This window comes from Pelophylax lessonae (genome assembly GCF_965119305.1).
Source record: "Pelophylax lessonae genome assembly, chromosome: 5".
NCBI classification, from domain to species: domain Eukaryota; kingdom Metazoa; phylum Chordata; class Amphibia; order Anura; family Ranidae; genus Pelophylax; species Pelophylax lessonae.
Genome location: NC_138772.1, coordinates 176,147,172 through 176,161,104, shown reverse-complemented (window position 1 = coordinate 176,161,104; position 13,933 = coordinate 176,147,172). Strand labels below are relative to the sequence as shown.

At 42.9% G+C, this 13,933-nt stretch overlaps 1 protein-coding gene across 1 annotated transcript in view; it reads left to right on the top strand.

The window, feature by feature from the left end:
* Nucleotides 1–13,933, top strand: part of TMEM108 (transmembrane protein 108) — a 297,769-nt gene that overhangs the window by 281,950 nt on the left and 1,886 nt on the right. Inside the window, exon 5 of the mRNA XM_082259789.1 lies at nucleotides 9,792–9,946. Within this exon, the coding sequence (XP_082115915.1) occupies nucleotides 9,792–9,946 (155 nt within the window). The remainder of the gene's footprint in view (nucleotides 1–9,791; nucleotides 9,947–13,933) is intronic.

The following is a 13,933-nucleotide window of genomic DNA, read 5'->3' as shown; positions in this document are numbered from 1 at the left end:
TTTTCCTGAGAGACACTGCCAGCAGCTCCACCATCAGCTTCCCTGGATCCTCTGCAGCACAGCTCCACACTTGGTTCACTAGGCCAACTGCCTAAGACCACCTTCCTCATACACAGCAGGAGGAGAGACAGGCATTTACCCTCTCCTGGGACTCTGCTTCCCACCAAAGATGCCCTGTCACATGTCCCCTCAACTTTTATGAGCAATCCCAGGATGCATTGCAAGAATGCCCTCCTACTTGGACTCCCACAAAAGCCAATGTGTCACTGGCTGGGTTTCCTCCACTGTCCAACAAGCTCCCTCATTGGATACTGTGGGGACACTCCCTCAGACCCATTGAATCACACCTGGAAACATGTGACAGGCAACCTAATAGATCAGGCTTCCCTGATAAGCAGAAGGAGCAATAGATGCTTTTGTCTAGCACCTACCTACAGTACCTAGGAGGGTGCTACAGATATTTTTGTCAGGTGTTGATATGGTATACTGAAGTAGAATTACAAGCATTTCATAATTTGCAAAGGCTTTTATTGACAATTACATAAAGTTTATGCAAAGTGTCAATATTTGCAGTATTGACCCTTCTTTTTCAAGACCTCTGCAATTCGCCCTGGCATGTTGTCAATCCACTTTCTGGGCCACATCCTCACTGATGGCAGCCCATTCTTGCATAATCAGTGCTTAGAGTTTGTCAGAATTTGTGGGGGGTTTTTGTTTACCCTCCTCTTGAGGCTTACCACAAGTTCTCAATGGGATTAGGGTATGGGGAGTTTCCTGGCCATGGACCCAAACGTTTGATGTTTTGTTCCCCAAGCCACTTAGTTATCACTTTAGCCTAATGGCAAGGTACTCTCGAGGATGTTTTTGTACCATTCTTTATTAATGCCTGTGTTCTTATGCAAAATTGTGAGTGAGCCCACTCCCTTGGCAGAGAAGCAACCCCACACATGAATAGTCTCAGGGTGCTTTACTGTTGGAATGACACAGGACTAATGGTAGCCCTCACATTTTCTTCTCCGGACAAGGTTTTTTTTCCCAGATGCTCCAAACAATCAGAAATGAGATTCATAAGAGGAAATGACTTTACCCCAGTCCTCAGCCTTCCAATCCCTATATCTTTTTCAGAATATCATTATGTTCCTGATGTTTTTCCTGGAGAGAAGTGGCTTCTTTGCTGACCTTCTTGACACCAGGCCATCCTCAAAAGTCTTCGCCTCACTATGCATGCAGATGCACTTACACCTGCCTGCTACCATTCCTGAGCAAGTTCTGCATTGGTTATGCCCTGATCCTGCAGCTGAATTAACTGTAGGAGTTGGTCCTGCCGCTTGCTGGCATTTTTTGGGAGCCCTGAAGCCTTCTTCACAAATGCAGTGGAAATGTTTTTATGGGATTAAGTTCATTTTCATGGCAAAAAGGGACTTTTCAATTTATTGCACTTCATCTGATCACTCTTCATAACATTCTGAAGTATATGCAAATTGCCATCAGAATAACTGAGGCAGCAGACTTTGTGAAAATTATATTTTGTGTCATTCTCAAAACTTTTGGCCACGGCTGTAGCTGCCGTATTCATAGATTTAAACTGCCACAAAGTGCAGGGTTCAGGAGCAGCAATCTGTATATAGTGCACTCCTGAACCCTGCACTCAATACGCAGTGCACTCCCTAACCCTGCACTCTCTATGTAGCGCACTCCTGAACCCAACACTCTTTATGTAACGCATTCCTGAATCCTGCATTCTCTATGTAATGCATTCCTGAATCCTGCACTCTCTATGTAACGCACTCCTAAATTCTGCACTCTCTATGTAGCGCACTTCTGAACCCTAAACTCTACATATCGCAGTCCTGATTTTATCTAATTGAGGATACAGCAGCACAAGGGACACATGTCACTTAAAGCAAGTAATGTCCCTTGTGCCTATTTTTATTTGTTTAAGTAAACCTAGGCTTTAATTAGTAGCATTTAAATTCACAAATATAGGGATTTTCTTTTCTTTTTTTTTAGTAGGAAGGCCAATTTGGGTATGTGGTGTTTTTGTAATCCTCACAGACAGTGTACCTCTGATGTTTTTAGGTAACCACAGTCAGCAACAGCAAGGGTGGACTGGGCTGGGGAGTAGGGATGCATTACTTCCTGGAGCCAGTGCAAATAATACATGCTGGACTGGTAGCCTTGAGTAGAAATACTGCCCCATTCACATCTCCATCAGATTGGGACCTGCAGTCAGTGACAGCTGTAGAGTGTCTTATAGCTATAGTTTTTGTACTGTAATGCTTCTATAAATGTTGAATACAAATGTATTGCAAAAGCATTTTTTGGATGTGGCGTGCCTACTCTCTATATTTGCACCTATTGTATTAGCAGGTTGAAACCCCTAGTAGATGTTTATCGACCGATATCTTTTTTTTTTGCCAATACCAATACCAAAATGGTCATCGCATATCGGTATCGGCTGATATTGGCCGATATTTTCGTACTCTTGTGGGGGGATCTAGGGGGATCATCACTTCCGGGTTTTTAAATGGAGACCCGATCAGAGCCAAATACGGCTTTGATCTGGTCATCTCTTCGGCGACCGTGCTGGTCCCCTCCCGCTCCTTGTAATGACAGCTGAGCGGCTTCTCAGCCGCATCAGTTGTCATTACAAGACAGCCGACCGTGGTACCGGGGTGATGCCTCAAGCTGCAGGCATTACTCTGGTACAAGCACTTTCCTGAAATATCGGTAACCTCAGGGGCCGATTCCGATATATCGGGGAAAGTGTATATTGGCCCCCGATATATCGGCTTTGCTGATAATCGGTCGATCCCTAGTTTAAAGCCCCCCAAAAATCCCGATACTGGAGTAACTGGATGATCTTCTTCTGCGAGCAGAGTTCCCGACTGCTCTGAAGGACAACCGGGTGATTACTGTGGGGACTCTACGTGAGTTTGGTTTAAAATTAAATTTCCTGGAATTGGCTCTGGCTCCGTCCACGTAGTTGGACTATCTGGGTTTGTTCTGTACTGGGCCTCAGCCAGGGTGTTCCTCCAATGGGACGAGTTTCAAACTCTGTCTACCCGAGATGTCTGCAAGGGAGATTCTTGTCATGTGGGGCAAGAATCCACAGTGTCTAGACACTCTGATCCTGTTGAGCCGGGGTACAAGAGGGTCCCTGACATGGTGGCTTCTCTCTCTGGCGATTCGACAGGTAAATCTTCCTTCCCCTGTACGGTGGTCACCAAGGATGCCAGCCTGTCTGAGTGGGGTGGCGTTTTTTGGCACGGTTTGTGCTCAGAGGGTCTGGACTGTGGACTACCGATTTGATATACTGGCAACTTCTTCCGGAGGTGTTTCATCAGTTGTGTCTCCAGTGGGGGCCCCCCAAAGTGGTCCTGTTTGCCTCTCGTTTCAACAGGAAGGTGCTTGGGTTTATGGCACAGTCTTGGGATCCTCTGGCCAACGCCACAGATGCACTGGTGGCTCTTTTTGGACCAGTACCGTCTGATATACATCTTTCCTCTTCTAGAACTTCTGCCAAGATTCCTGCGTAGACTCGATGCAGAAGGGATTGCAGCTATGCTGGTTGCTCCAGACTGGCCTAGCCTGTTTTTGTAGCAGTTCTGATATGGTTAGTTGCTCCTTGGAGTCTTTCTTTTAGAAGAGATCTGTTGGCTCAAAAACCAATCTTCCAGCTTGCCTTACGGTCGCTGGCTTTTACGGCTTGGCTGTCGATAGCCAGGTGTTGAAGGCTAGAGGGTGTCTGAATTGGTGATTCCCACGCTGCTGTCAACTAGTAAATCTACTTCTAGGTAGTTTTACCATAGCGTTTGAGAGCGTACTTTGCGGATGTGAATCTCTTGGGGTTCATCCTCGCTCCTTTTCGGTGACTTGGATTTTGGCTTGCCCTCAACGAGGTGTGGAGCAGCTGTAAGAAGAGTAGAGGAATGGTCGCACTTCCGATAAGGTGCAATCAGAATTTATTAATAAAGTAAGAAAAAGGCACAAGATGTAACAGGCATCATGCAGGGGACAACAGGATGATGCGTTTCTCAATACTAAGCCTGCTTTATCACATCCTCATAAGATGTGGAGCAGCGTCTAGCCTCGGGTACCACCGAGGGCCAGATTTCGGCCTTGTCGTTTTCTTTCATCGTCCTTTGGCTACGTTTTTCTGTGGTTCACACCTTTGTTCGAAAGAGGTTCGCCACTTGGCTTCCCCAGTGTGTTTCCATTGCCCTTGTGGGATCTCATCTTGGTGCTGTTGGTTCTTCAGTAACCGCTGTTGTAAAATATTCACGAGATTCCTCTGCTTACATGTCCCAGAAGGTGGTCTTCTTGGTGTTTTTTTTCTTCTGCACGTAGGGTGTCGGAGCTGGCAGCTTGTCTTGTCATTCACCTTACTTGGTGGTTCACAGAGAGAATGTGGTGCCATGGCCCTGCCAGTCATTCTTTCCAAAAGTCGTCTCTTGTTTTCATTTAAATAAGGCATGTGTTACCTTCCTTGTGTCCTAGCCTAAGCACCCTAAAGAGCTTGACTTACACTCTTTAGATGTGGCTCGGGCAATTAGGATGTACCTGGCGATGACTGAGCCATTCCATATTTGTCCTTACGGATGGATTTTGTTAGGGGCTGGCCGGGTCTAAAATATATATAAAAATGTGCAGCGCTAGGAACGATAAAATATACTTGAACATATATAAATGCAACATGTGAAGTGAATAATAAAAGTCAAATCGTATAATAAATAAATAAATAAATAAATAAAATAATTATTCAACTGGAATAGTCCCAAGTGAATGGAGTGATAAAGAAAAATCCAACATATATAACGTGGTCACAGTGTGCAGCAAATCCCAACACCGACAAGGAGTAATTGTATGCGCTCACCAGAAAAATAGGACCCAGATACCATATAGCATGTGGTTCATACAAGCTGTTGGAATGTATGGGGGATGCTCCAAATGGATAGGAAGACCTCAGAGGTATCCGTGTAGACCAGCAACAGACATCGATAGACCAAATTCCAGCTCCAACGTTGGTAAAGATATAAACCAAAAAGGGACAGACATAGTATAATATTGCTAAAAATCAATTAATAAAAAACATAGCAAATACACTTACAAACATCCCATGGTATTAAGCACATCAAGGATATATAGCAGGGTTGACTGTAGTGTAATCCTCTTAATGCGTTTCATTAGAGATGCCTTTCTCAAAAGATAATGTCAGCCAAGATGAAACCTTCTATATATAATATTTCATTGATTAAGGATCGTGTCCCACCTGTAAAGGGTTGCCACATGAACACTACGCCAGATCGCAATGGCGCCGGCGTGCGTTCCAAGACTCGCCTCGGTAACGTCCCAATAGCGTAACGTCTGCTGCAACCATTTCCATATGGATAGGCAGACGGTGGTGCAGGCCTATTCCATTAAGGGTCAGGATCCTCCTTCCCTGTTATATGGGTGCTTAGTGCCTCTTGGGACTTTTGTCATCTGGCGTCAGTGGTGCAGGTTTTCAAGGCGGCCATCTGGTCGTCTGCGCATATTTTCACAACATTTTAATATGGTGGATGTGTTGGCATCTGCGGATGCCTCCTTTTGGCTGCAAGGGTTTACAGGCCGCTGTTGGAGAGGATTAGTCCTCCTTGAGGGTGTACTTTTCTGTCAAGTGAGCTCCAGTTGTTCCTGGTTGGGCTCCTGGGTTACCTGGTTGGCTATGTTTAGCCCTGTTGGGAATTGATTCATGCTGTGTTTGTTTCCCACCCCTCATGCTGATACTGCTTTGGGACATCCCATTCGACTAATGAAGATATGTTGCTGTGTCTGTCAATGAACGAAAGAGAAAACTGGATTTTTGTCTTACCCCAAAATCCCTTTCTCTGATGTTCATTGACGGACACAGAACCAACCCCTCTGTGGAGTTGGGTTTTGTATTCTTTGACACTGCTTGTTACTAAACTGAATCCTAGAGCAGGAAGTGGGAGTATACCACCTGGGACTGCCCCATGGGTGTAGTCAAACTTCTGTTAACTTTGGTAACGTTTTTCCGCCTAGTGTCCTACTCCTAGGAAGCGCACCATAACCCATTCGACTAATGAAGATATGTCGCTGTTTCCGTCAATGAACATCAAAGAAAATGATTTTACGGTAAGACAAAAATCCAGTTTTCTCCCCCTCAGAGTCAGCAAAGGATCCTGAGTAGAGAATTCTGTGACCCATCCATTTGACTTGCACTGTGCTACTCCAGGACTACACATTCCAGTGTCCTTTGCCTGCTTGCATCACCAGAGGGAGGGGAGAAAGAAGCGGCTGCAATCCAGTCCTCTTCCTGTTTCATAGGTTTTGCCTCTACTGACAAAAGGCTGGTGGGAGTGAAGGCAGAGCCCATACACACAGTGCACTCCTCCAGCCGCTCTGTCACTTCTGGCAGCTGCGGGGGGGGGGGGGGCAACAAGCAGGAAGAGTGGGCGCAGAGCCAGCAGAGCACCCAGCTACATAATGCCCCCACCAAAGGGCCTTTGGTCCACAAAGGAGGGACATAATCTACTGACATATATTGTCTATACCTTTAGATTAACTTATATTTACAGCTAAGAGCGCTTAGAGATGTATATTTACACTAAACTTACTAATTCACACTAGCAAAGGAATTTGACAAGAGAATCTCCCACCACTTGTTGCATGTGGTGAGATTGTCTTGTCCACAAGCAACTGATATTGGAAATGGCCCACTTAGATATACCAGGGAGTGAGTTTGGGTCACCCTCCAATGAATAAGCATTAGGAAGGGTCAGCGTTTCATGAGTCCTTTAAGAGGTGAGAAGGGCATCCTCCGAATTTTCACCAAAAGTGACATAAGTCAGTCTTTTAGGGGGCCAAATTGCTTGCTTTGCTCTTTGGGCTCTGGTGGTTCTTCTCCATCTAGCTTCTCCTCTGGTATGAGGTGGTTGAGAAGCTTCTGTGTCCACTGAAGTCAGAAAATTTAACCATCTCCTTAACTTGGCAAGGATTGGCTCTGGAAATACATTTTGTAGCCTCAGGCCTGAGGGTTCCAGTATCTGTCTTTCTGAAAGGAGGCGGAGTGGCAGTCTCTGACAGTGTAAAAGGTCACAGCCAGTCTATGGCCATCTCTATTTCCTCACTGTCCTCTTCATCTGTGTTTTGTTGCAAAGATTGAAACCTGGTCACTGGGCGTGATCTTTGAGAGATAGTTTGGGTGGACCGTGCATCTGGTTGTTGAGGCACACAAGCTCCTTCTGCTAAGGACAGTAGGTAATTAAAGTGCCAAGTCTATAGTAGGTCCATGCTTCCTTCTGGGCAGATCTGGTATGCTGGCGATCCAGACAACTGCTTACAGACAATGTAGGGCCGAGACTTCCAGCAATGAGCTAGTTGGTGTTTATCTGGGACATCCAGATTTTTCAGCAGCACTGTGTTCCCAGGTTGTAGATGTTGCACTCTTATTTTTAGATCAAAGTTATTTTTATTTCGTGGGTCTTACTTCGTGGGTCTTACTCTTCAACATGGCTTCTTCTTGCACAGTCCTGATTATCTCAGGGTACTTTAAAATTCCACCATCTCCTTAGGTTTTTAACTGGATCATAATAGGATCTAAAGGTTGAGCTCCTCTTAAAAGCTGTTGTGCCCAAACCTTGTCTACTGAGCTGAGATATATGCCTTTTCTTAGCAACACCTGATGCATTATTTTGTCTTGTAATGAAACAGTTTCTTCCCCTTTCTTTGGTAGGTACTGTATGTTCAAACTGGTACATGAGGTTCTTTTCTATTCTCTCAAACACATCTTTCAGGATACTTAGGTAGTAATAAGCAATACAGTTCTGTTTGCTAAGTTTCAGGTTGTGGATAGCTTCTAAGGCAGGCCCCTTTTAGCTCTCATTGATTCTCTGTTTTTTATGGCCCTAGGGAATGTCCCATCCATCTAAGACTTGTATGGCTTTCCCCATCAATTCTTTAAAACTCTCCTCACCAGCAGGCGCTGGCTGTTTCCCTAGAAAGGCTCTTAGTTTTAGGTACCCAAACCTAGTATATACTGGGTTGTTCTTCTGGCATCCCAAAGCGGCAATTAATTCAGGCTCTATCATAGCCACAGGCACTGGTAAGGTGGCTCATTCCGTCAAAACTGCTTGATTTGAACTTTCTGGCTTGGTATCTGGCATGTCCAGCTGAAACAGGTGGGCTTTAACTTCATTAGTCAGCTGCAGGCTAGCCTCTTGGAAGCAGGCAGGGATCCCCTTCCTCCATCCTAGTTGGACTTAATTGAAGTCGCTTGATCTGATTTCGTGTGCAGTATGATCACCTTCTGATCAGGAACTAGTGCTGTCACTGCTTTTTGGATTTGCTTCTCAGTCCAGTCCGCTCCAGGGATGTTGATCCCTTGACTCCCACAGGCTGTTTCTCTCCTTACACCATTGAGTCCATGGTGGCTGTTTCTGGCTTGTAGTCTTAAAAAATTGCTTGTAGAACAGAGGTAACCTGGATGAGCCCCCACGTGTAGCGTTATCACCGAAGGAGCCACTTGGTAATTTTGAGTTCTCTGTTCTACGCCTCAAATCCAAGAACATCCTCTGAAACACCTGGTTGAATAAAAGTCACTGAAAGCACCTATAAGGACATGAGTATGAAAGTCACTGCAAGCATGTATAAGCATGTCAGGAGTGCGCCTGCTTGGGTGCCCCCACAGCAAGATGCTTGCTGTGGGGGCACCCGGCAGGAGGGAGGGATCAGGAGTGCCAGCGTAGGACCCTAAAAGAGGAGGATCCGGGCTGCTCTGCGAAAAAAAAAAATAAATTGCAGGGAGCAGGTAAGTATAACATATTTGTTATTTTAAAGGAGAAAAAAACAAGACTTTAATATCCCTTTAACTGCAATGTGACTATTAACACAACAACTGACTTGCATCAGTCTAGTCTAGTGTAGAAGTCTGGGAAAATCAGTAAGCCAATCACACAAGCGGAAATCACATATCCGCGGGGGAGCGTTCTGTACACCATCTGTGTATGTATACGTATATTCAAAAAGGTCAGAGCTAAAGATGTATAGGCAGCTAGCAGAAAGGTATTTTACAAAAAAATGATAGCGCTGCAGATTAAATAAAGAGGTAATTTTTTTACAACATTCAGTTACAGTATGACTTGTGTAAAAATTGCGTATACTATATTGTTTTTCTTTTATTTGCTATTTTTTTTCCCCACAAAAATAGAGTTGCCTTTTAAAGAGTAACTTCATTTCCGTGGGGATAAAAGTCATATTATAATTGAATGTATTTACAAAGTATCTTATCTTTTCAATCTACACCACTGTAAATTTCTGAAAATGCAATGCAATATGTCTACCTGGAGGTGTTCTGTACACAGAATGTGTATAGAACGCCCCCAGAAACATAATTTCCTGCTTGTGTGATTGGTTCACCAATTTTCCCAAAAGTCTGCCCTAAGATACAAGTCAGATTTCAGGCATCCCCTGCAACAAAAATGTCATTTTGAGGGAGATATTCCCAATAGGAAATCATGTTTAAAGGGGTGCATGCCCTGCATTAGTCCCCTATAGCTGATTGATAATAATGAAAGCACTCCCATTAGACTTGCTTTCCCACATGGACACAGACAAACACACAGGGATTTTTACAGAATTCCAAAAGGTAGGAATCTGCAATAAAGTTTGTTAAATTCCTTGCAATGTACATAGATCACCCAGAGGGGAATGTTTTTTTCTCAACAAAAGTAGAGTTTCCCTTTAAATGTATTAAATGACTCAACATGTCTACTGTGTCTTTCTTGCAGCTGTTTTATTAACTGTGTGCTGTATGAGGAGGAAGAAGAAGGCCTCCAACCCTGAGAATAACTTAAGTTACTGGAATAATGCAATAACCATGGACTACTTCAACAAGCATGCTGTGGAGCTACCACGAGAGATCCAATCTCTGGAAACATCAGAGGTGATATGATGGTGCACATACAAACACTTTTTGTGAGATATACAGTATATGCTGGATCTTTTCTATTTATCAACATCCTAATTTTTTTAATTAATGCTTGTGTTCTGATTTATTTAAAGGTTTATAAATAGATAGATTTATTTATTAAACCTCTGCGTTTTTTATTTTTATTTATTTATTATTATTTTTTTTGTTTTTATATAGCACTTGGGCCTTTTCAAATCTGCCTCTTTATTTCTATGAAATAATTGTCTGACAGGTCCCCCCTCCCCCTTATCCGACAGGAAGGAGACACATTTTTTTTAACCAAAAACATGTAGCAGAATACATATTGGCCTAAATTGATGAAGAAATTAGATTTTTTACATTTTTTTTATTTTGTGTGTTTTATAGCATAAAGTAAAAAATATTGTTTTCTTTTCAAAATTGGCGGTCTTTTTTTGTTTTTAGCACAAAAAATAAAAACTGCAGAGGTGATCAAATACCACCAAAAAAAGGTATATTTGTGTGAACAAAAGGACATTTTATGTAGGAACAGTGTCGCACGACCACGCAATTGTCAGTTATGGTAACAGTGCCATATTGCAACATATGGCCTGATCATAAAGGGGGGTAAACCTTCCAGGGCTGAAGAGGTTAAGGGACTTTGGGGCTATTGATCAGGATGGCACTTCGTCTCCTGGGGTGTTAAATAAAAAATAAAAAAAATAATGATAGTTCTTCTGTAACATTTTTCATACACTTATGCAGCTACAGAGAAAAATGTAATTAAAATATTCTATTAAGGCCACTACCTACAGTACCAAACTTCCCCACTTCCATAATTTACATGTAAACTAAAGCAGGAAATCCCTCTGTTGTTTACAAAGCTTGCAATAATGATTATTATTATTATTATTCAGGATTTATATAGCGCCAGCAGTTTATGCAGCGCTTTAAAATATAAAAGGGAGACAATACAGTTACAATACAATAAAATACAAGAGGATTAAGAGGGCCCTGCTCAGAAGAGTTTACAATCTAATGGGGTGGGGCAGGTGTTACAAGAGGTTGTAATAGTAGGGAATGAGCTGATGGAAGATTAGTTGGCGGTGTAATAGGCTTCCCCGAAGAGATGAGTTTTTAGGGATCGCCTGAAAGCAGCTAGAATAGGAGATAGCCGTACAGATTGAGCATTCCAGAGGATGGGAGAGGCCCTGGAGAAATCCTAGATACGAGCATGGGAGGAGACAAGGGAGCTTGAGACTAGGAGGTCTTGAGAGGAGCGGAGAGGACAGTTTGGGTGATATTTGAAGACAAGATTGGTAATGTAGCTCTGGGCAGAGTTGTGAATAGCTTTGTATATTGTGGTTAGTTTTTGAATTGAATTCGCTGGGCAATTGGGAGCCAGTGTAGGGATTGGCAGAGAGGGGAGGCAGTCACTGAGCAGTTGGTAAGGTGGACAAGCCTGGCAGCAGCATTCATGATAGACTGAAGAGGGGATAGCCTATGGAGTGGTAGGCCTATGAGAAGGGGGTTGCAATACATTATGATAACCTAATTCTCATAATGTATAGTTATACAAGACAAATGAACAAGTTGCAGTACTCAAAGCAATCAGATTTCACTCTTGATCAAAGGAAGAGCAAATAACGTTTGGTTGGTATGTATTGGTTTTCTGTACCGCAGACTTTACTGTTTAACTTATTCAAGATAAAATCAGATTTATTTTCTGTATAACCTGTGCTGTTGCATCTGGGCCCTAAAGGCCAAGACAGCCAATCAGGCAACAAAAACAAGAGATTTAAGTAATAGTGGGAGAGGTACTTCAGAGTTATAATGACACAATGCTGAGAAGATGGCACATGAAAAATAAAATCCGTGTACACTGAAAATGACTATTTGGTGTCATTGGCTCCAGCTATGAGTACAGATGGAGCAAATAAAACTGTACAAAGTGGAAAGAGAATATGTACATAGGGCACCAATTATTGCATTAAAAAGGAGGCCCAAATCAACCTGAAAGGTACTGTGATTTGTAGGTCTGCAATTGCCATTTCAAAAACCTAACTCCAGCCAAGGAATTTTTAAAATGTCATTCCATTCAAACGGCCGGAGCCTGCAAACCCCAAAAGAAGATCGGGTTAAGATGGAAGCCCAACAGAAGTGATAGCACACCGCTGGAGGGCTTTGTTTGAAAGGTAAGTATGTCATAATATATGCAAGTATGGTGCATACTAGCACTTTATGGCCTGTAGGGGACACAATTTATTTTTTTGGTTGTTTACGATCACTTTAATTCCTGTCCCTATGACAGCCATATGAAAAATTGGGGGTGCTGGCATTACAAGAGCAGAAAAGACACAACAGCAGTAAAAACATTGAAAGGAGTTCTAGCCTTCTCTCACTTTACAAAAAAAATGTGTTTTTTTTATTTCTGTCTCCTCATTTCCATTAGAGAGATTTCCATTATTTCCTGTCCTAAGAGAGAAGTGTACAAAAGGGGCACTGATGGAATAAAACCTATAATTTTTATTCAGAAGCCCTGTATGGCTTTTTAGGGTCTTCCTAATTTTATTCTTAGCCAGAGGGCAAAAGATAAAGCATACCTTATCCATATATACTACATGAAAGCTAAATACATCTCAGTAAGTCAATACATTTTCAATAATTGTTTAATGACTGGAGAAATGTATGATGGCTTATAGTATTTCATGAGGGATCAGGCATATTATGTAGCTACATGGTTATGTAAATAATAATTAATAGTGTAGAGTCAGTGTACATGCAGAACCTGAGATGACAAGGGTGTCCTCTTGCACAATTCCCGTCTAAACACCCCTAGATGTTGGGGGGAAGGAAATGCACAAGTGTCAAGGTACATGTAGATAATGTGAGCAGAAATTTGGGAGAACTAGTATCTGACAAGCAGAGGCACATCTGGCGATGCACCAAAGAGATGTCAAGTCCAGTTGAGGGTGGAGTCAAGTTCCAAACCTGGTCAGATAATAGCTGAGTGGAAGAAACCCAGGATGTGAGCATAATCAGAGTCAGAAACAGGCAGAAATCAGCAACAATCACGCAGCGAGGTAAAGATTCACTAGGCAAAAGGGTGGTCAGTAGTCCAAGCCAAGGTTGTTAGTAGAGGCAAACAGCAAAGATGAGAATTATCAAAAGATTGAGCTCAGCAAGACATAAGGTAGTTATACTGTATCAGCAAGGTCTCTCCCAGGCAACGATTTCAGAAGACTGGGGGTTTTTAGATGTGCTGTTGAAGCTTTTTTAAAGAAGCACAAAGAATCGGGAAGCGTGAGGACCGTAGACGCAGTGGTCTGCCAAGAAAACTTAATGCAGCAGATGAAAGACACCATGCTAATTTCTCTTTGACATTGGAAGATGTTCAGCAGTGCAATTAGCACAGAACTAGAGGAATCCAGTGGGACCAAGGTACACCCATCTACTGTCTGGAGAAGTCTGTCAAGAAGTGGTCTTTATGAAAGAATTGTGGCCCAAAGGCATACCTTGGATGTGAAAACAAAGACTAAGCAACTTGACTATGCATGAAAACATAGGAACTGGGTTGCAGTAAAATGAATAAATATTTGGCTATAGGAGGAGACAGTTTGTTTGCCGAAAAGCTGGAGAGAGGTACAATAATGAATGTCTGCAGGCAACAGTAAAGCATGGTGAAGGTTCCTTGCAAGTTTGGGGCTGCATTTCTGAAAATAGAGTTAAAGATTTGTTCAGTATCAATGGTGTCCTCAAAGCTGAGAAATACAGGCAGATATTTACTCATCAAGCCACATCATTAGGAAGGTGTGGGATTGGCCCCAAATTTATTCTGCAGCCGGACAACAACCCCAATCATACAGCCAATGTCATTAAGAACTATCTTCAGCGTAAAGAAAAACAAGGAGTCCTGGAAATTATGGTTTGGCCCTGATCTCAAATTTGAGTCTGCCTGGGATTACATGAAGAGACAGAAGGATTTGAGACAGCCAACATCCA